The sequence below is a fragment of the Echiichthys vipera genome (assembly GCF_963691815.1).
Source record: "Echiichthys vipera genome assembly, chromosome: 2".
NCBI lineage: Eukaryota > Metazoa > Chordata > Actinopteri > Perciformes > Trachinidae > Echiichthys > Echiichthys vipera.
In genome coordinates this window covers 23,890,931-23,912,432 of record NC_139827.1, presented here as the reverse complement: position 1 = coordinate 23,912,432, position 21,502 = coordinate 23,890,931, and the positions used below count along the sequence as shown (strand labels likewise).

The 21,502-nt window shown below is 38.4% G+C and overlaps 5 protein-coding genes across 5 annotated transcripts; 2 read left to right on the top strand and 3 right to left on the bottom strand.

The window, feature by feature from the left end:
* Nucleotides 1-395: 395 nt before the first annotated feature.
* On the top strand, nucleotides 396-3,148 carry LOC310958376 (GTPase IMAP family member 9-like; the record flags this gene model as incomplete). Its single annotated transcript, XM_083929290.1, has 3 exons — nucleotides 396-461; nucleotides 658-729; nucleotides 2,217-3,148. The coding sequence occupies exons 1-3, from the start codon at nucleotides 452-454 to the stop codon at nucleotides 3,146-3,148; spliced, it is 1,014 nt and encodes a 337-aa protein (XP_083785416.1). The 5' UTR covers nucleotides 396-451.
* Nucleotides 3,149-5,531: 2,383 nt separating this feature from the next.
* LOC310956327 (GTPase IMAP family member 7-like) lies at nucleotides 5,532-10,745 on the bottom strand (the record flags this gene model as incomplete). Its single annotated transcript, XM_083926523.1, has 3 exons — nucleotides 10,706-10,745; nucleotides 9,879-10,600; nucleotides 5,532-5,549 (listed from the first exon to the last, which is right to left on the bottom strand). The coding sequence occupies exons 1-3, from the start codon at nucleotides 10,725-10,727 to the stop codon at nucleotides 5,532-5,534; spliced, it is 762 nt and encodes a 253-aa protein (XP_083782649.1). The 5' UTR covers nucleotides 10,728-10,745.
* A 1,334-nt stretch (nucleotides 10,746-12,079) lies between these two features.
* Nucleotides 12,080-13,259, bottom strand: LOC310958399 (GTPase IMAP family member 7-like). The gene is made up of 2 exons (XM_083929327.1): nucleotides 13,208-13,259; nucleotides 12,080-13,102 (listed from the first exon to the last, which is right to left on the bottom strand). Exons 1-2 carry the CDS (start codon nucleotides 13,227-13,229, stop codon nucleotides 12,297-12,299), a joined length of 828 nt encoding a protein of 275 aa, XP_083785453.1. The 5' UTR covers nucleotides 13,230-13,259; the 3' UTR covers nucleotides 12,080-12,296.
* Nucleotides 13,260-14,518: 1,259 nt separating this feature from the next.
* LOC310958393 (GTPase IMAP family member 7-like) lies at nucleotides 14,519-15,843 on the bottom strand. Its single transcript, XM_083929318.1, has 2 exons — nucleotides 15,710-15,843; nucleotides 14,519-15,604 (listed from the first exon to the last, which is right to left on the bottom strand). The coding sequence occupies exons 1-2, from the start codon at nucleotides 15,729-15,731 to the stop codon at nucleotides 14,799-14,801; spliced, it is 828 nt and encodes a 275-aa protein (XP_083785444.1). The 5' UTR covers nucleotides 15,732-15,843; the 3' UTR covers nucleotides 14,519-14,798.
* A 1,589-nt stretch (nucleotides 15,844-17,432) lies between these two features.
* Nucleotides 17,433-21,000, top strand: LOC310958410 (claudin-4-like). Its single transcript, XM_083929338.1, has 2 exons — nucleotides 17,433-17,534; nucleotides 17,740-21,000. Exon 2 carries the CDS (start codon nucleotides 17,970-17,972, stop codon nucleotides 18,633-18,635), a length of 666 nt encoding a protein of 221 aa, XP_083785464.1. The 5' UTR covers nucleotides 17,433-17,534; nucleotides 17,740-17,969; the 3' UTR covers nucleotides 18,636-21,000.
* The last annotated feature ends 502 nt before the right edge of the window (nucleotides 21,001-21,502 follow it).

Below are 21,502 nucleotides of genomic sequence, written 5' to 3'. Positions count from 1 at the left end.
GCTAAACCTAACAGACTGTTTTCTGGAATAAGTTTACAAACTTCTCTGGTTTTGAATTTTGTTGGAAATAATAAACAATGTAAAAACACATTTTGACAAGACATAGAACATAGGTCTTCAGACATTTTTAGACATTTTATTGTGGAAATGTTACATATTTCTCTTTCAGAGAGCTTGAGTGATGTTGTGATTGAACTTTCTAAAACAGCCATGCCAATACACAAACCTATTCAGCATATTCACAGAGCTGTGGACAGCCTCTTTGGGATGCAGATGTAAACTAAAGACAATACAAGGAAATAGGAAGCCCCCTGTGCATAGGCCAGGCTTCCAGAAGTTTTCCAGAAAACCAATGACTAAAGTCAAGCCACAGAACTGATCTAAGTTCACAACCGAGGCCTGGAACAACGCATTTGGCCACCTGGGAACTGGAAAAGTTGAATCTGAAGTAATGGCTGAAGGTAAGATATTCGATCTGACTTGTGTTTAACTACGAAACAAAACAGGACTGGTCTATTAATTACTCTGAGATGTTAAACGTACTGTGAAACTGTGACGCTGGAAAGGGGAAATCGTAAAAACGTAGACTTTGAAAATGATGCAGTGAGTGATAGCCTTTTTTCTTTTGTGTCTCAATGGTATAATTTCATATCACAGCAATACCACTGCGAGAAAAGAAGCAGAAAACTCTACCACGGTCTGATGGGTGTGGTCTGAATAACTTTGACGGTAGGCTCATTCATTGTCTCTCTCATGAAATCTCTGTGTAATTAGAAGTACCTTTACAACTCTCTATTGAGGAACATTTTATAATGGCTTTAAACTAATGATGTTATTTATTGAAATACACAGTTTATTATTGCTTTTAGATAATTGACAAGTTTGGGTGTCCAGGTTGTGAAAAATGTCTTTGTCTGGTGTTAATTCTTCTTTGGTATTTCTAGCTCTGTCTTCATAACTGCTGTATTTTGATGGCATATCAGGAAAAAATGCACAATCCTTTATTAATGACTTATTAACTTATTAGTTTTTGCACCTTATAATAAGAGTGGAGAGCCGACCATTAATAAAAGAGTTCTTCCACTACCATAAAACACGAGTCTGTGGTTGTAAATGTAATACATTATTTATGAACAGATCGTTATTGGATGAATGAGCTTCCTGAGAGACTAAATTAAAATAAAGCTATTTCTACATTCAGTGTTTCTCACCAAAACACACTGTGCATGTCCTAGAGGTCTAGCAGATGTGTTGAATGTGTTTTTTTACTCATAAAACACTTGCAATGCTGATTTTTAATAATATTTTGAATTGTGAAATGTTTACATGTATTATAAGAATTGGACACTGGACTGCAGGATCGTGCCCATTCATTTGAATAAAAATCACTAAGCCATGCACATGCGCTTTAGTGTTTCTTCAGGTGGCCCCGCCCGCATAGTCACACATGGCCAATAGACTTTGCATTGGGATAACATCCCAGACATAAAAATACCTTTTCTAGGCCAAACTTTTACACATTTATTACTTATTATTATTATATGTCTCTTTTACAATACTTTTTGGCTCACTGTTTGGACCACAGTTGGCCACCTTTGGCAGTAAAGCTGACTGGTGGTGTTGTATCCAGCGTTTTTATTACATCCCTAGTTTACATCTCTCACTACCCAATCTGTACTGGAAACCTATGGTGTTCAGATCTTATTTCCTGACTAATGAGCTGTCCTGACCCTAACCGTTTGAGGTCAATACCATTTCATCATTTAAAATTTTTTTTGTTGGGTTATGCAGACAGGTACGCAAGAAAAAGTATAATAACTTTACAGTGTGTCTGCTTAACCTCATCTTTGCACGAGTGGAACAAATTGGGTTTACGGTACTGATTGCGCAGTGACAACATCCATGTTTGCAACCATTTTCCTTGTCTTTGTTGCTACATATGGTTAACTTATTTACGCATTACTGCCACCAACTGCAAAAAAACCCAAAACACTCGTAATGGCATGGTGTTACGAGTGACCAAAAACTCAACCCCTTTAAAGACACAGCTCAAAACACAAAACAAGTTACTACAGGGAGAAACAAACCATTCAAATAGTTCTTTCACAACCTAAACAACCCAAGTGGTACCCATAAATCCAAACAGTCACTGCCAATAAAAGAAAGGATTCACTTTTGCCTTGTGCTCAACATTAATTTTGCCTCTGCTGTTACAGCTCTGGATTTGTCTGGAGGCTTGAGGATAGTCCTGGTGGGCAAGACTGGATCAGGGAAGAGTGCGACAGGAAACACTATCCTTGGGAGAGCTGCTTTTAAAGAGGACCCGAGCCCTGTGTCTGTGACCAAACACTGTGAGACGCAGACCGGGGAAGTGGATGGGACTGTGGTCCAGGTGATTGACACTCCAGGTCTCTTTGATACAGCCATCACAGAGGAAGAATTAAAAATCAGAATAGAGGAGTGCGTCAAGATGTCGGTGCCCGGCCCTCACGCCTTCCTACTGGTGATCAGGCTCGGAGTAAGGTTCACCGAGGAGGAACGGAACGCTGTGAAGTGGATCCAGGATAACTTTGGAGACGACGCCTCCATGTACACTATCATGCTGTTTACGTGCAAAGATCAGGCCAAAGCTGACAATGCTCTGAAGGAGTGCAAAGAGCTCCGGAGACTATCTATTACATTTGGACGCAGGTACCATGCCTTCAACAACAATGACAAAGGGGACCAAGTACAGGTCAAAGAGCTGATCACCATGGTCAAGGAAATGATACAGGATAACGGGGGAAAACACTACACCAATGAAATGTATGAGAAAGCCCAGAGGAAGCTGAAAGAGGAGGAGGAGCGACGGAAACAAGAGGAGGAAGAGAAGAAAGAGGAGGAGAGGAAAATGTGGGACGCAGAGAGGGAGAAGAAAGAAAAGGAAAGAGAAAAGGAGAAAAAGGTTAAAAGAAAGAATATACACGTGATCTCGGCTGCTGCCGTTGTGTTGGTGGTAGCTGGGGTGTCTATAGCAGTGGGAGCCAACACCACGGTGGCTTTGGCTCTAGGAGCTCCAGTGCTCATCCTGGGAGTTTTATGTGGTTTAGCTGCCTTTTGCATATGGAAGGGCATAAGATGCCAAGCCAAAGCAAATGTTCCAGTATAACGCATCGGAGGCTTGTGACAAGGACATATTAATGCATCTGCAGTATGTGACATTGAATATAATGTACAAGTATTGTACACATTGCTATTTACTGTTTAGAAATAATCAGTGAATGATGTTTTTTTGGCCTTTTCCGCATTCTGCTTCCAAAATGATTAAGTTTGCAATAAAATATGTGAATTTAATACTGACAGTAAACAAATGTTATGAAATGCAATACTTGTTTTCTTTTGTTTTCTTTGTTTTCTTTTCACACATTTATTGTTTGGAGCTTATATATAAAACCCACATCATGAGTTATACTTTAACAGATATGTCGTCCTCTTATCTTTTGAGAAACAGTCCTAATAAATTATGTTTGAATGTATCGACATTTTGAGCCATACTGTATCCCATAAAGTTTGTATATACTACATATACATATACAATTTATTCTTTCGTAGCTTAAAAATGTCAATGAAAGTTAATCACTGTTCTTTGTTTTTTGAACAGCGATGTGCTGTTTCCCCCTCTGTATTATTAGTAACATGACGAGCTCACTTCCCTGAAGGAAATGAGAGACAATGGTTAGTGATCACATTTCAGTGAGGAAGCATTCCTAACGCCTAACTATATACTGCCCCCATACTCCTGCCAGCACAAACCATCAACAACAAAACGACCAAGAAAGGCCGTAATATAGTGAACTGTGGGCCAGTCTGCATCAGCCACACATCCAAGCAAGCACACCATATAGTGATTAAGCTGAATTACATTTCTTCTGTAATGTTCAAACTGTACAATGAAAAAAACAAACTTCCATTATCAGATTTTTTAGTAAGGTTGTTTGAACAATAAAATGCTGATACCTTTAATACAACCCTGTCTTGCCCCTATACAATGAAACTGCTTTCTCATTTATGAGGCATATTTATTTTCTTTTTTGCTGTTAGGTCTTCAGGACTTTCTGACCGGCACACATGAAATGGCTGCAGCAATTGTTACGTAATTTAAGTACATTAAACAAGAACACAACTTTGACTTTCAGTTTCACATGGGGAAAGAACAGTTGTCTCCTGGGTGAAAGTTCTGCTCGTTTGGACCCATCCGTCCACTCCGACCAACCTCCATATGCAGAATGCTGATAAGAGACATATTTGTGATAGGCCAAAGACAACAGTAATCTGGGACAGAACCTTTCCCCAAAACATAATTGTAAATGCGGTTTTATGAGAACGTAATTTTTAGGAGACGGGCTGCTTCCTTGATTTGAAATGGTTGTGAAGTGAAATGTGTAGCCTTTTCTTTACTCTCTCCTTAGACTCACTGTAGAAATGGAAAAAAAGAATCTTGCGGTATTTATTTTGAATCTCCTGTCTAGATTCAATGATGCCCTGAAACCAAGTGTATAATTCTTTCCAGTATTTCATACTATGACGTAGGGGGATAGACTTTCTGTGTAGTGTAGTTTATACCTGCTCCAAAATGTGTTCCCTCTCTATAATAAACCAACTTTGTTTTTTTGACATATTCTCAAAAATTCACAAAATAAAACTATTGCTGGTAAGGCGAAGTTTGTCAATTTTGGAGCAGGGAAACATTTCATATCAGGTTGAGACTGCACTGGGCATAATCTGAAATACTGGAAAAATAACATTTTCTCCTCTCAATTTCCTCTCTTTTTATATCTTTATATGTTTTTATATCTTTGTGGCTTTTATCTAAATGCAACTCCTCCCCTCTGACTTTCTCCTGTCTTCTTTGTCAATACTTAATTTTCTGTTTTATAATAACAAAAAATGTAACATTTACATTTTGCGACATGTAGTATGTAGGTTTCCTCCCACAGTCCAAAGACATGCATGTGTTAGGTTAATTGATGAGTCTAAAATTGCCCGTAGGTGTGAATGGTTGTCTGTCTCTGTACGTCTCTATGTGCCCTGTGATAGACTGGCGTCCTGTCGAGGGTGTACCCCGCCTCACGCCCGATGTCAGCTGGGATCGGCTCCAGCACCCCCGCGACCCCGACCCCGGGATAAGCGGTTGAAGATGAATGGATTATATTATCAAATCAAGCTTCTGGAATATACAAAGGAACAGAGGAAAATAGAAAGGATAATCTTGGAAGAATGTCCATCTTCAGCACTTCCGCTAAGATGGACCAACGTTTAAACTCTTTCTTTATAGACTGCAATAAAGGTTGTGCATTTAAATCACATATAAGCGGGATAAGCGGTTGAAGATGAATGAATGAATGAATGACATGTAGTATTTATGCTTCTGCATTTAAGTTTAAACTATTTAATAGAATTTACAGGTTGGACACTCACGCAAGGTAATTAATGATTTTTATTCCTAAAGTTTTAACAGGATAATCACCACGGGACAATTCTCAGGTCTCTGACTACTGGAGAGCTGCAGTCTGTGGACAAAAAGACAGAGATAAGGAGTGCTGAAAAGCTGCATGTATGCTACAGTTAAAACACTCGCCTTCAGTTGAGCTTAAACCCATCTTGTTGTAAGAAACACAATTTACAAAACAACCTGTCTGTTTCTTTTAACCTTTTATTCAGTTCACAGTCTGTACTTCTGTGTGCTAGTCATTCACCCCCCCTCTCTCTCTCTTTCTCTCTCTCTCTCTCTCTCTCTCTCTCTCTCTCTCTCTCTCTCTCTCTCTCTCTCTCTCTCTCTCTCTCTCTCTCTCTCTCTCTCTCTCTCAGTGGTTTCCCAGAAAGTGAAACTTTCAGAAAGCTGTTGACATGCTTCTGATTCTTACATGCTAAAGCAGGTGACTCCCTAATTCAGGTGTGGCACAAACTCTTAAAGGAGCCGTGGCATCATATCTCATTTGCATCGTCTTTGTGAAGACAGAAACCAGAGATCTAGTTGACTTACTTTTCTATTGATGTTTCCCTTTCATTGATAATCGAAGTTCAAGGTTCAACATCTTTTTTTGGCATTTCACAAAACAGAATTACACAATGAAATGCAGGCGTCGCTCCTTCACATTGCACGCTGAGAAACTGGGGGAAAAATTGTATGAAAAGAAACAGAATAAGGTAAAATAAAGAAATAAAAGCAAATAACACTAACTTTACAAAAAGGTGTCTACAAAGTATACACACCTACTGTACTCAGCCCCACAATATAAGTATTATATAACTATAGTGCAAGGGAGTGATAAGTGGATGTGTCAAAGGAACAAATAAAATTAACAATAACAGAGCAGGACATTGCAAATTCACAGAGTCAATGCCTGTATTTCTGTGTAAAATGTTCCCTGCATTGAAAAAAAGCACTTTAAACAAATATAGCACTTTTAAATGCCTTTATTCTAATCAACCTCCCTGTTTCTGTGTCTCATCAACACAATGTGCTGTCAAGAGTTTTCACTGGAAGTATTTTCTACTGAAGAAATGGTTTCTATGAAAAGAGTTGGAAGTGATGCATGTGGTTAGCTGCTGGAGTTCCAGATTATGGAACTGAGGAATACGTTTCAACAATTAAAAAGAGTCCATTGTCGCTTATCCTATCTGCTACAAATGAGCTGGAAGTGACTAAAATTATATCAAAATGTAAAAGCAAGACATCTACTGACTGTCACGATATCAGCATGATGCTGGTTAAGAAGGTTGTGTTCAATATTGTAAAACCCCTAACTTATATCTGCAACTTATCCTTCCAGGCTGGTTGTTTTCCACAAAAAATGAAAATTTGCAAAAGTAGTACCACTCTTCAAAAATGATAACAAACACAGTTGCACAAACTATAGACCAATCTCTTTATTGCCTCAATTTTCAAAACTTCTTGAAAAACTTTTTTAACTCTCGGCTTGAAAAGTTTCTTGAGAAACACCAGACAATACATGAAGGTCAATGTGGTTTCAGAGCCAACAGAACCACATCAATGGCAATAATGGAAGCAATTGAAGAAATCACAAACGCATTTGATCAAAAAAAGTTTGCAGTGGGTATCTTTATAGATCTCAAAAAAGCCTTCGATACTATTAATCACTCGATTCTACTCAGTAAGATGGGGAAATATGGAATTCATGGGGTAGCTGGGGATTGGCTGAAAAGTTACTTGACTGGAAGGATACAGTATGTTAAAATGGGGCATTACATATCTAGAGAACTTGGCATAGCTTGTGGTGTGCCCCAGGGGTCCGTGCCAAGACCTAAATTATTTAATGTTTATATAAATTACATTTTCAATGTATCTCGAGTATTAAAACTTATTTTTTTTGCTGATGACACTAATATATTTTACTGTAGCAATAATTATGATGAACTGGTGAATACTGTGAACAAGGAACTAAATATAATTAAAAAGTGAATGGACATGAACAAACTATCCCTCAATATAGAAAAAACAAAATCAATGATGTTCGGCAGTCTAAAATGTAATTCCGACACTCAAATTATTATCGAAGGTATCAAAATTGAAAATGTGAATGAAAATAAATTCTTGGGAATTATAATTGATAATAAATTGTCCTGGAAACCCCACGTCAGATACATAAAAACTAAAATCTTTAAAAGCCTCTCGATTTTAAATAAATTAAAACCATACCTTGATCACAATTTACTCCGTACATTATACTGTACCTTGGTACTCCCATACTTTAACTATTGTGTTGAAGTGTGGGGAAACACGTACCAGAGTACTATTAACCCTTTGGTCATATTGCAGAAATGAGCAGTGCGTATCATTCATAAGGTTGGGTTTCTAGATCACACTCATGAATTTTTTATCCAGTCCAAGTTACTAAAATTTAATGATCTTGTAAAATGTAATACAACTATTATCCTATATAAAAAATTCGAACTACTCGTAAAAGCTTTTGTGTATCTGTACAAGGTGTGAAACTATGGAACAGTCTGGACACACACCACAAGCAATGCCAAAATATTCACAGATTCAAACATGTATACAAACATCTGGTCTGGTCACAATATATAGAGAGAGGGTCTTAATTGTTCTGTACTTCTAGTGTTTATGTTATGTATTTGTCATTTCCTTACCATTGCTGGTATTGTCTCTTACCATTATTGGTGTTTGTCTCTCATTGTTGGTAATTGTTGTTACTATGTAACTCTAATGAGTTACCTATGGTAACTCCAATATGTGAATACTCAAACTGTTACTTTCTATGTTTAATATAGTGCACAACTTTGTATGAAATTAGTTGAAAGTTGTTGATAGCCCTGTGTCACAATGAAGCTGATTTTTTGTTTAATATGTATTATGGGGTAGGATTAAATACGTTTTCTTCTTCCTACTCTTATTTAGGCAACTATTTTGGTTTATTTATTTTTTTTTTCCTCTTATGAATGTTAGCAATATTTTATTTATTTTTTTGTTGGAAACTATGATGGACAAGAGGTGACTTGTGACCAATGTTTAATGTGTGCCTGAAATTAATAAATAAACAAACAAACTATGAGAGAGTGGAGAGCGGTTAACAATAAGTGATGCCATGCCTGTGTTCCCGTAGAACCAGTTGTCCCACCTTGACCCACCCATCTTCTTTAACAAGGCTCTGGGTGTGTGTCTTCTTTGCTGCACCTCTCCCTTTAAATATATTTACATACCAAGTATATTAAATATAGATGTGGTTAGACTTAACTGTAATTAGTATGTTCCCTTTGCTTGAATCAAACTATGAGCCATCATGAAGGCAGCTTTCCATTCTGCTAAGAAATATAGCACAATAATAAAAAAAAACATATGACCTTTAATGTCAAAACCGGTAAAGTGTCAAAAGCATGGTTGTTATGCTGTCTGAGTGTTGTCAATTGTTTGCCATCATAATATATTATTTATAATGCATGATGTAGGCATATTATTAATGTTTCTTATAATCTTAAAGGTACAATTTATTTTTGGGGAAAATACTTGTATTCACGTCCTTGCCGAAAGTTAATTGAGAAGATGATGAATACAGCAGTAAACATGCCTACGTTTTCATTTCTGATCAGTTAAAAAAATGGATCATTTCATTACTTAATAGACATTTTTAATGGAATTCCATTGCTAGGCAACAACTTTGGTCCTTGCTAACTTCCTGTCAGCTGATGTCATTCACATTAACTGCAACAGGAAACAAACTTTAGACACATTTAGAATGTTTATATTTACATCTTTGAAAAGGTCTATAGAGAAGAAGAGTTTACACTTGACACCGATGGCTGCTAACTGTGGTGTCAAACTAATTTAAGTTGCTAACTATGTTTTTGAGCTTACATTATCCCACAAGATATTTTTGTTTTTACGCAAGACCAACAGTGTAGAGCCCTAGGAGCTTTTGTGGGAATTCCTGCTTTCATAACTGGGATTTTCATGCAAGAAAGAATATGGTACAACTACAAATGACACTGTTTGAAATTGTTTTCACATTGTTTAATTGTATTCTTACCAATCAAACAGAAATATTACAATAGTGTTCTCTACACAAAATGATATTGTGTACAGCATAAGTATTTAAAAGATTTGTCATAAAAGGTTCATTTATAGTGTAAAGGCGGCAAACTGTGACTATGTAAGCATGTGCATTAATGAAATAAATACAAAAAGTAACATATGAATTTGCGCTCATGTATAACAATTACATCAAGAGAATAACCTAAAGTTTGCTTCACAAGGACCATGGCTTGACATGACTCAGCTATGTAGATTGCATCCACTTCCAGATCACACCTGCGATTAAAGAATAAAAAAAAACAACCCCTAAGGATGCAGCTTCCTGTACCAGTGCAACAGGACCAAGGGTCAAGACTGTGGCTACTGCTGCTGCGCTAATAACGAGACCACCTGCAGTCTTCATAGTATTCCCCCATTCCTTCGAAGTCTTCCTTCTCTGGGCCTCTTCATACATGCTTATAGTATAATAGTTATTGCACTGCACTATGTTGTCTATCTTCTCAAACAGATCAGCCACCTGAGTGCGATTTTCCATGCGTGTGTTGTCAAACACAATGTAACCAGCTGTATAACCACTGATGAACTTCTTGAGTTCAGAACTTTGGTCTAAATAATCATCAATGGACTCCCCCTTGAGCTCATCTCCTCTAGTGAAAAGCACCAATGTGTAATTGGAGGCTTCTACACCAAAGTTGTCCTTGACCCATGTAACAGTATTCTTCTCCTCTTCTGTGAACTGTACATCCAGTCTGACCACGAGCAGGAATACATGGGGTCCTGGGAAAGACAGCATGATACATTTCTCTATTTCTCTCTTCAGCTGCTCTTCCCTAATCGATGTGTCAAAGACACCAGGGGTGTCGACCACACTCACGGTTCTTTCGTTTAAACGGCCGATTTGTTTTTTACATGTTTTTGTCACAGAACATGCAGAAATCTTCGAGGTAAAAGCTTGTCGTCTGAGGATGGTGTTCCCTGTTGCACTCTTTCCTGATCCAGTCTTCCCCAGCAGGACAATCCTCAGGTCTCTGACGACTTGAGAGCTGCAGTCTGTGGACAAAAAGACAAAGAGAATTTTTTTAAATTCATTAATTTTGGATCAGCTCACATAAGGAGTGCAAAAAAGCTGCATATATGCTAGATTTGAACACCCACCTTCAGTTGAGCTTAAAAACATCTTGCTTTAGAGAAAGTCAAACCCAATATGTGAATACTCAAACTGTTACTTTCTATGTTTAATATAGTGCACAACTTTGTATGAAATTAGTTGAAAGTTGTTGATAGCCCTGTGTCACAATGAAGCTGATTTTTTGTTTAATATGTATTATGGGGTAGGATTAAATACGTTTTCTTCTTCCTACTCTTATTCAGGCAACTATTTTGGTTTATTTATTTATTTTTTCCTCTTATGAATGTTAGCAATATCTTATTTATTTTTTTGTTGGAAACTATGATGGACAAGAGGTGACTTGTGACCAATGTTTAATGTATGCCTGAAATGAATAAATAAACAAACAAACTATGAGAGAGTGGAGAGCGGTTAACAATAAGTGATGCCATGCCTGTGTTCCCGTAGAACCAGTTGTCCCACCTTGACCCACCCATCTTCTTTAACAAGGCTCTGGGTGTGTGTCTTCTTTGCTGCACCTCTCCCTTTAAATATATTTACATACCAAGTATATTAAATATAGATGTGGTTAGACTTAACTGTAATTAGTATGTGCCCTTTGCTTGAATCAAACTATGAGCCATCATGAAGGCAGCTTTCCATTCTGCTAACAAATATAGCACAATAATAAAAAAAAACATGGGACCTTTAATGTCAAAACCGGTAAAGTGTCAAAAGCATGGTTGTTATGCTGTCTGAGTGTTGTCAATTGTTTGGCATCATAATATATTATTTATAATGCATGATGTAGGCATATTATTAATGTTTCTTATAATCTTAAAGGTACAATTTATTTTTTGGGAAAATACTCGTATTCACGTCCTTGCCGAAAGTTAATTGAGAAGATGATGAATACAGCAGTAAACATGCCTACGTTTTCATTTCTGATCAGTTAAAAAAATGGATCATTTCATTACTTAATAGACATTTTTAATGGAATTCCATTGCTAGGCAACAACTTTGGTCCTTGCTAACTTCCTGTCAGCTGATGTCATTCACATTAACTGCAACAGGAAACAAACTTTAGACACATTTAGAATGTTTATATTTACATCTTTGAAAAGGTCTATACAGAAGAAGAGTTTACACTTGACACCGATGGCTGCTAACTGTGGTGTCAAACTACTTTAAGTTGCTAACTATGTTTTTGAGCTTATATTATCCCACAAGATATTTTTGTTTTTACGCAAGACCAACAGTGTAGAGCCCTAGGAGCTTTTGTGGGAATTCCTGCTTTCATAACTGGGATTTTCATGCAAGAAAGAATATGGTACAACTACAAATGACACTGTTTGAAATTGTTTTCACATTGTTTAATTGTATTCTTACCAATCAAACAGAAATATTACAATAGTGTTCTCTACACAAAATGATAGTGTGTACAGCATAAGTATTTCAAAGATTTGTCATAAAAGGTTCATTTATAGTGTAAAGGCGGCAAACTGTGACTATGTAAGCATGTGCATTAATGAAATAAATACAAAAAGTAACATATGAATTTGCGCTCATGTATAACAATTAAATCAAGAGAATAACCTAAAGTTTGCTTCACAAGGACCATGGCTTGACATGACTCAGCTATGTAGATTGCATCCACTTCCAGATCATAACTGCGATTAAAGAATATAAAAAAACAACCCCTAAGGATGCAGCTTCCTGTACCAGTGCAACAGGACCAAGGGTCAAGACTGTGGCTACTGCTGCTGCGCTAATCACGAGACCACCTGCAGTCTTCATAGTATTCCCCCATTCCTTCGAAGTCTTCCTTCTCTGGGCCTCTTCATACATGCTTATAGTATAATAGTTATTGCACTGCACTATGTTGTCTATCTTCTCAAACAGATCAGCCACCTGAGTGCGATTTTCCATGCGTGTGTTGTCAAACACAATGTAACCAGCTGTATAACCACTGATGAACTTCTTGAGTTCAGAACTTTGGTCTAAATAATCATCAATGGACTCCCCCTTGAGCTCATCTCCTCTAGTGAAAAGCACCAGTGTGTAAGTGGAGGCTTCTACACCAAAGTTGTCCTTGACCCATGTAACAGTATTCTTCTCCTCTTCTGTGAACTGTACATCCAGTCTGACCACGAGCAGGAATACATGGGGTCCTGGGAAAGACAGCATGATACATTTCTCTATTTCTCTCTTCAGCTGCTCTTCCCTAATCGATGTGTCAAAGACACCAGGGGTGTCGACCACACTCACGGTTCTTTCGTTTAAACGGCCGATTTGTTTTTTACATGTTTTTGTCACAGAACATGCAGAAATCTTCGAGGTAAAAGCTTGTCGTCTGAGGATGGTGTTCCCTGTTGCACTCTTTTCTGATCCAGTCTTCCCCAGCAGGACAATCCTCAGGTCTCTGACGACTTGAGAGCTGCAGTCTGTGGACAAAAAGACAAAGAGAATTTTTTAAAATTCATTAATTTTGGATCAGCTCACATAAGGAGTGCAAAAAAGCTGCATATATGCTAGATTTAAACACCCACCTTCAGTTGAGCTTAAAAACATCTTGCTCTAGAGAAAGTCAAACCCAATATGTGAATACTCAAACTGTTACTTTCTATGTTTAATATAGTGCACAACTTTGTATGAAATTAGTTGAAAGTTGTTGATAGCCCTGTGTCACAATGACGCTGATTTTTTGTTTAATATGTATTATGGGGTAGGATTAAATACGTTTTCTTCTTCCTACTCTTATTCAGGCAACTATTTTGGTTTATTTATTTTTTTTTTCCTCTTATGAATGTTAGCAATATCTTATTTATTTTTTTGTTGGAAACTATGATGGACAAGAGGTGACTTGTGACCAATGTTTAATGTATGCCTGAAATGAATAAATAAACAAACAAACTATGAGAGAGTGGAGAGCGGTTAACAATAAGTGATGCCATGCCTGTGTTCCCGTAGAACCAGTTGTCCCACCTTGACCCACCCATCTTCTTTAACAAGGCTCTGGGTGTGTGTCTTCTTTGCTGCACCTCTCCCTTTAAATATATTTACATACCAAGTATATTAAATATAGATGTGGTTAGACTTAACTGTAATTAGTATGTGCCCTTTGCTTGAATCAAACTATGAGCCATCATGAAGGCAGCTTTCCATTCTGCTAACAAATATAGCACAATAATAAAAAAAAACATGTGACCTTTAATGTCAAAACCGGTAAAGTGTCAAAAGCATGGTTGTTATGCTGTCTGAGTGTTGTCAATTGTTTGGCATCATAATATATTATTTATAATGCATGATGTAGGCATATTATTAATGTTTCTTATAATCTTAAAGGTACAATTTATTTTTTGGGAAAATACTCGTATTCACGTCCTTGCCGAGAGTTAATTGAGAAGATGATGAATACAGCAGTAAACATGCCTACGTTTTCATTTCTGATCAGTTAAAAAAATGAATCATTTCATTACTTAATAGACATTTTTAATGGAATTCCATTGCTAGGCAACAACTTTGGTCCTTGCTAACTTCCTGTCAGCTGATGTCATTCACATTAACTGCAACAGGAAACAAACTTTAGACACATTTAGAATATTTATATTTACATCTTTGAAAAGGTCTATAGAGAAGAAGAGTTTACACTTGACACCGATGGCTGCTAACTGTGGTGTCAAACTAATTTAAGTTGCTAACTATGTTTTTGAGCTTACATTATCCCACAAGATATTTTTGTTTTTACGCAAGACCAACAGTGTAGAGCCCTAGGAGCTTTTGTGGGAATTCCTGCTTTCATAACTGGGATTTTCATGCAAGAAAGAATATGGTACAACTACAAATGACACTGTTTGAAATTGTTTTCACATTGTTTAATTGTATTCTTACCAATCAAACAGAAATATTACAATAGTATTCTCTACACAAAATGATAGTGTGTACAGCATAAGTATTTAAAAGATTTGTCATAAAAGGTTCATTTATAGTGTAAAGGCGGCAAACTGTGACTATGTAAGCATGTGCATTAATGAAATAAATACAAAAAGTAACATATGAATTTGCGCTCATGTATAACAATTAAATCAAGAGAATAACCTAAAGTTTGCTTCACAAGGACCATGGCTTGACATGACTCAGCTATGTAGATTGCATCCACTTCCAGATCACAACTGCGATTAAAGAATAAAAAAAAAAAAACCCTAAGGATGCAGCTTCCTGTACCAGTGCAACAGGACCAAGGGTCAAGACTGTGGCTACTGCTGCTGCGCTAATCACGAGACCACCTGCAGTCTTCATAGTATTCCCCCATTCCTTCGAAGTCTTCCTTCTCTGGGCCTCTTCATACATGCTTATAGTATAATAGTTATTGCACTGCACTATGTTGTCTATCTTCTCAAACAGATCAGCCACCTGAGTGCGATTTTCCATGCGTGTGTTGTCAAACACAATGTAACCAGCTGTATAACCACTGATGAACTTCTTGAGTTCAGAACTTTGGTCTAAATAATCATCAATGGACTCCCCCTTGAGCTCATCTCCTCTAGTGAAAAGCACCAGTGTGTAATTGGAGGCTTCTACACCAAAGTTGTCCTTGACCCATGTAACAGTATTCTTCTCCTCTTCTGTGAACTGTACATCCAGTCTGACCACGAGCAGGAATACATGGGGTCCTGGGAAAGACAGCATGATACATTTCTCTATTTCTCTCTTCAGCTGCTCTTCCCTAATCGATGTGTCAAAGACACCAGGGGTGTCGACCACACTCACGGTTCTTTCGTTTAAACGGCCGATTTGTTTTTTACATGTTTTTGTCACAGAACATGCAGAAATCTTCGAGGTAAAAGCTTGTCGTCTGAGGATGGTGTTCCCTGTTGCACTCTTTCCTGATCCAGTCTTCCCCAGCAGGACAATCCTCAGGTCTCTGACGACTTGAGAGCTGCAGTCTGTGGACAAAAAGACAAAGAGAATTTTTTTAAATTCATTAATTTTGGATCAGCTCACATAAGGAGTGCAAAAAAGCTGCATATATGCTAGATTTAAACACCCACCTTCAGTTGAGCTTAAAAACATCTTGCTTTAGAGAAAGTCAAACCCAATTTGAACCACAAAATCTGTCTGTGGTTCTCTCTGTCTCTGTCTCTCTCTCTCTCTGTCTCTCTCTCTCTCTGTCTCTCTCTCTCTCTCTCTCTCTCTCTCTCTCTCTCTCTCTCTCTCTCTCTCTGTCTCTATCTCTCTCTCTGTCTCTCTCTCTCTCTCTCTCTTCTCTCCTCCTCCTCAGCTGTTTCCTGGAAAGTGAAACTCCAACGCCTTCAAAACTAAGATGGAAACTTCTTACAAGCTATCACCTAATCACCTAATCTGACACACTCTTAAAGGAGACATGGCATAATTTGCATCACCTTTTTGCAGACTGAAAACAGAGATCTAGTTGACTTACTTTTCTATTGATCCTTGATCTATTGGTCCTGTGCATTGATAATCAAGGTTCAATATGCATCTTTATATGCATTACAAAATAATACAGAATACGTCAATCCATGTTGCACATACAGAACTTGTTTAAGCATTAAATTAAAATTGAATCACACCTGCATTGACTGATTTGTTGGCCCCCTTGGGTAGAGGGTAAATAAACACGTCGTGCAAAAATGTCAAGTTTGGTCAGCCTGTATTGCAGCACTCAAAGCCAAATGTACTTTGCTTCACTTTGATTCACTCTGCTGCCAGCTTCAGTACTGTTGGGCATTTTACCAGGCAGCTGCTTACCAGCATGCCTCTTTTTGCAATGAGTAAAATGAAAACTATGAGAACACTGCACCCAAGCGCCTTTAGGGGATATTGAAACCAGTGAATGGTGACAGTCCCTCTAATACCATCTAGTGGTTAACAGAGCAACTTTTAAATTGTCACTATAGCCAATGCTTTTTTTCCTACCAAAAAGAAAGATTTGAGAGGCCACTTCCACTTTGTCTGTCATCTAACAGTAAGTGTTAAACAAGAACGGATTCTGAGGTGAAGAGAGGGACTCATCCTAACAACTCACAATCACAGAATATCTTCCTTTTGAAGATGAATGACCCAGAATATACTGTGGGAAGACCGAGTGAAAAAGACAAGAAAAGATCTGGACTAAGATTGTTCTAAGGAACATATTTCTTACATTGAAATATCTCTTAAGAGTGGCCATGGCATTGACAGGTCTTCAGCTGTTTGGCTTGGTGTTGGCAGTGCTGGGTTAGATGTGTGGGACAAACTGCCTGTTTCAGAACAAAGTCAATAATCCAGAAGACCTATGACTCCACCTTGGCCCTGCCAATTTCTGCCCAAGCCACCAGAAGTTTCACTATTCTCGCCCTGCTCCTCTGCCTTCTTCAACTAATGCTCGAGGTGGCAGGGGCCAAGTGTACTCACTGCATAGCTGACGGTAACAAGGCCACCAAGGCTCGGCTTGGCCACTTCCACTTTGTTTGGTAGTATTGCACTATACTATGGCACAGGGGTTGCTTTATTTTGCGCTTGTCAGGTCTAATAAATGCACCAGAATTAGCTTTCCTCAGCTCCATAATTGGCTCAATATGGCCACTCCAACTCCAAGAAATGACAACATCGAAGCAATCAACAATGTCTGAAACAAAGTGTCCTTGTGCTGTCATGTTTTGCATAACATGCTGTGTGTGCGTGTATTAAGTAGGCAGTATTATACACTGCCGCCATCCTACACCCGTGTATGACATCCAGAGAAACAAGCTGGCCAGTCATAACAGAAGAAAGACACAAACTACTCACATCACGCGACTATACCACCAAGAAACACACAAAGGACCATCAACTCGCCATCTGTGGACATCTGCTCACTGGATTAGTGATTGAAAGGTAGGTTTTAGAGAGCTTTATGTAGATGGAGTGCTGATTTGCCTGAACCAAAGTTAACAGGTTCAGCTGGAGAAAATGTAATGCTGTTATCATTACTTACTGTTATATGGTACAATGGTATGCCTTTTCTTACAAAACTGTCATGCAATCAGCTACAAATGTATTTAAAATGTGCTTCTTTGATTTAAATTTGTCATCTTAACAGTGGGTGTTAAACAAGAACGGGTACTGAGGAGAAGAAGAGGACTCATTCCAACAATCTTACAATCACTGGACATCTTTTTGACTTACTGAGAATATACTGTGGGAAGACTTAAATTTCATATAGTGCTCAGTAACCTCTTACTGAGAAAGACAAGAAAAAAACCTGCACTGAAATTGTTCTAAGGAGCATATTTGTTACACTGAGAGTGCTCTAAAGTTTCTTCAACCACCATGGCATCGACAGGTCTTCAGCTGCTGGGCTTGGTGTTGGCTGTGCTGGGTTGGGTGTGCGGGGCGCTGGTGTGTGCCGCTCCTCTGTGGCGTGTGTCTGCCTTCGTGGGTGGAGAGCTGGTGATTGCCCAGGTGTTGTGGGAGGGACTGTGGATGAACTGCCTGTCTCAGACCACAGGCCAGATCCAGTGCAAGACCTATGACTCCACCCTGGCCTTGCCCAGGTCCGCCCAAGCCGCAAGGGGGCTCACTGTTCTCTCCCTGCTCCTCTGTCTTCTGGCACTTATGCTCGGGGTAGCAGGGGCCAAGTGTACTCACTGCATGGGTGACGGTAACCAGGCCTCCAAGGCTCGGCTTGGTAGGATAGCAGCGGTGCTCTTCCTTGTGGCTGGTTTGGCCTTCTTGATACCCATCTGTTGGACCGCCCATGCAATCATCAGGGACTTCTATGATCCAAATGTCGCAGCGCCTTTAAAGAGAGAGCTGGGACCGGCATTGTACCTGGGTTGGGGGGCCAGCTTGCTGCTCCTGGTGGGGGGCTCTTTGTTGCATGTGGGCTCCTCTCCATCAGGAGAAACAATGCTGCCGGTTTTTGGCAGAGCAGCGAAGGACAACCCACATAAGACAGTAGAAGATGTGAAGCAACAGGAAAAATCTTTTGTATGAAATTATTTTATTGGACATGACAGGTACAAACAAAGTCAAGAACCTCATCAGAAAAGCTTCTGGAAACTACAAGGTCACTGCCTATTAGAAGATATTACGTCCATATTGTTTTTATCTAACTATAAAACAGGACATTTATGTTTTTGTCCTTTGCATATCTCAAGAACTGGATTTCCGGTCTACTTATTACTTGGTGGGTGTTTTGCTGGGAATGCAATGACCTGCTTCCTGTGCAATTTGGCCAGGTGGTGGCAATATAATGATGAAAGGGTAATTCCTGCATATTTGCATTCCATGGTCTTTTTCGGCTTGAATATATATCAAATAAGCCATCGAGACAGTTTTTTTCATTGATCACCTATAAACAGAGAAATCCCAGACAGTCGCTAACAGCCAGACATGGCTAACACTGAGTAGCTGGGGGTGGAACGTATCATTTACTCATGCACAATACATTTTTGTGCTGCATTCAATAACAATATTACTAACACTGAGTAGCTGGGGGTGGAACGCTGAACCATCCAAAACGGCTTTTTTTAACCACTAATATTGCTCAGAATTGCACCAAACTTCTGCAGTAGCATGACAAGAGTCCATACACATAAAACGAAGCACCAACAATGTAGTTAGAGAACCCAGAGTTTATTAAAAGAGATCGTTTTACAATGTTACAGTACAAGCCTTAGCAGCAGGCTACGTCTATATTGAGAGGCAGTCCAGTCGATTACTGAATGCACTGGAGTTCAGTTCAATACTTTTCTGTCTTGAATGGTTGGATGGTTCAGCGCTCCGCCCAAGCTACTCAACTCTTGGGTTTTTTTCTGTTAATAGGTGATTAATGAAAAAAAACTCTCTTGATGGCTTATTTGATGTATATTCATGCTGAAAAAGACATCTTAGCCACTAACTGAACCATGATTCCCATGGTTGTAAAATTTTTGACAAGATGGTAACCGAGGATTTGCGAAAGACTGCCTCCCAGGATGATGCTGGTTAGATTGTTAAGGTTAACGTTAACCTTGAGTGGTTAACCCTAGAACACTAACGTTACAATTAGTAACACCATCACTGACTTCGGATATATTACCTAATATCCAATTATATTGGGTATGATATATTATACCCAATATAAAATACCAGATAAAAAGTACTTCTCATCAAAGTATATTAATGTACACATTACATGGCAAGTTGAAGTGCTCTTCTTTCATTTCACCCGTAAAACATTTCATTAAACAAAAAAAAAGGTATCGTTTGGGGATCCTATAAACATTTGTGGAAAAAAAACAAAAACAATGACGCCGGGAACTTGTCTTTCCGCCCACCCGTTCCTGGGACACGTGAGCCTTGTTTGGTGAAGGAATATGGAAAAGCAGTTTTTCTGCATCACTTACAATGGACATAATATTTTACCCTGACATCAGTGAGCAGACTGAAGCTATTGAAGTGGCAACACAATGAAAATCACATGACAGCGATCGTGCAGGTAAATATCACCCGACGTTAGTGTTCTAGGTCATCAGGAAGTCAATCTCACAAGAGTTTTTATAATGTTTCTTTTACAAATCTAGGGTTATCATCTAAACATGACCCATTTATATCTAGTTTGATTTTCCACCATTTTAGATTAATTTGAAATTTTTTTCCAAATCATTTTTTCCCCTTACTACACCTACAAAAGTTAAGCAATCATCAACAAATTTGGTTCAGAACATGTCTGGACCAAGCCGGAAAAAAGATGCTTTACTAATTTGTTTTCCACACATTTTTGCAATAGCTGGCCCTGAAACCTCGCTCAAATGCTGTGGGTAGGGATTATATTAAAAACGATGCCAAACACTTTGCGCTATGGCAACCACATTTGGTGAACATGTGTAGATATGATGTCTGAGTGGATTTGACAAATTTGTTGCCATGTGGTCAATAGGTGGCGCTGAAGTAGCATCATCTAATAAAGAAAGGAATATCGTCTGTGTATGTACAGTATTAGTATATGAGACTGTCCTCCCCATTTGTCAAGTAACTTGGCAGGTGTATGGCTGAGGACCCACCAAGGGAGTAGCGTCAAGAGTGAGGTCCGTCAGATGAGTGGATCTCGGGAAAATTGCAAGTAGCACTGCACCGCCAAGCAATTGCTTCTCCCTGAAAGGGCTCTGCAGTAGCCTAGTATTCTAGAAAGCAGAGTTTGTATGTTTCTTTCAAATATACTGCAGATTTCATTACACTTTGGTAAAGGTTCTTTTAGATGTATTAATGCAGTTACATGGTAAACTAAATAGCAAAGGGTTTCTAATAGAATTTACATTATTTAATAGCTTTCTGTCAGAGTGGGAGTGGGCATGAAGTGTAGGAGGATTTAAATGTTTAGAGGTTTACTAATGCATGTGACTTAAATTTCTTAAATTCCACTCTGCCTCTGCTTGTGTTTGTGTGTTTGTCAGTGGGCGGTCTGTGTACAGAAGGCCAGTGTGCATAATAAATCTGTGTATGTCATGTGTTCACTGAAAATATGCGTGGGCTTGTTTATTTACCTTTTATTAATGTTTCTGAGTATTTGGAACTTTGAGCAAATTTACTCTTTGTGTTTTATCTTTTACTTTTTAATTTATTTCTTGATTTATATGTATTCTTACTGTGGTTCTGCAATATATATTTCTACTGTACCTTTTTAGGGATATCAGTTCAAACACCCCTAGCGCTTGTTTCTTCTGCCTTCATATGAGAACAAATATTAACATTTATGTAATGTCAGTCCCTCTATTATAACTTTTTTATTAAATAACTGGCTTAATGTTTGACCCTTGTGTTCTCAGACTTAGTGTGTAGTTTAGTAATTCTCACTTTACACGTTATGGTTATTCATAAAA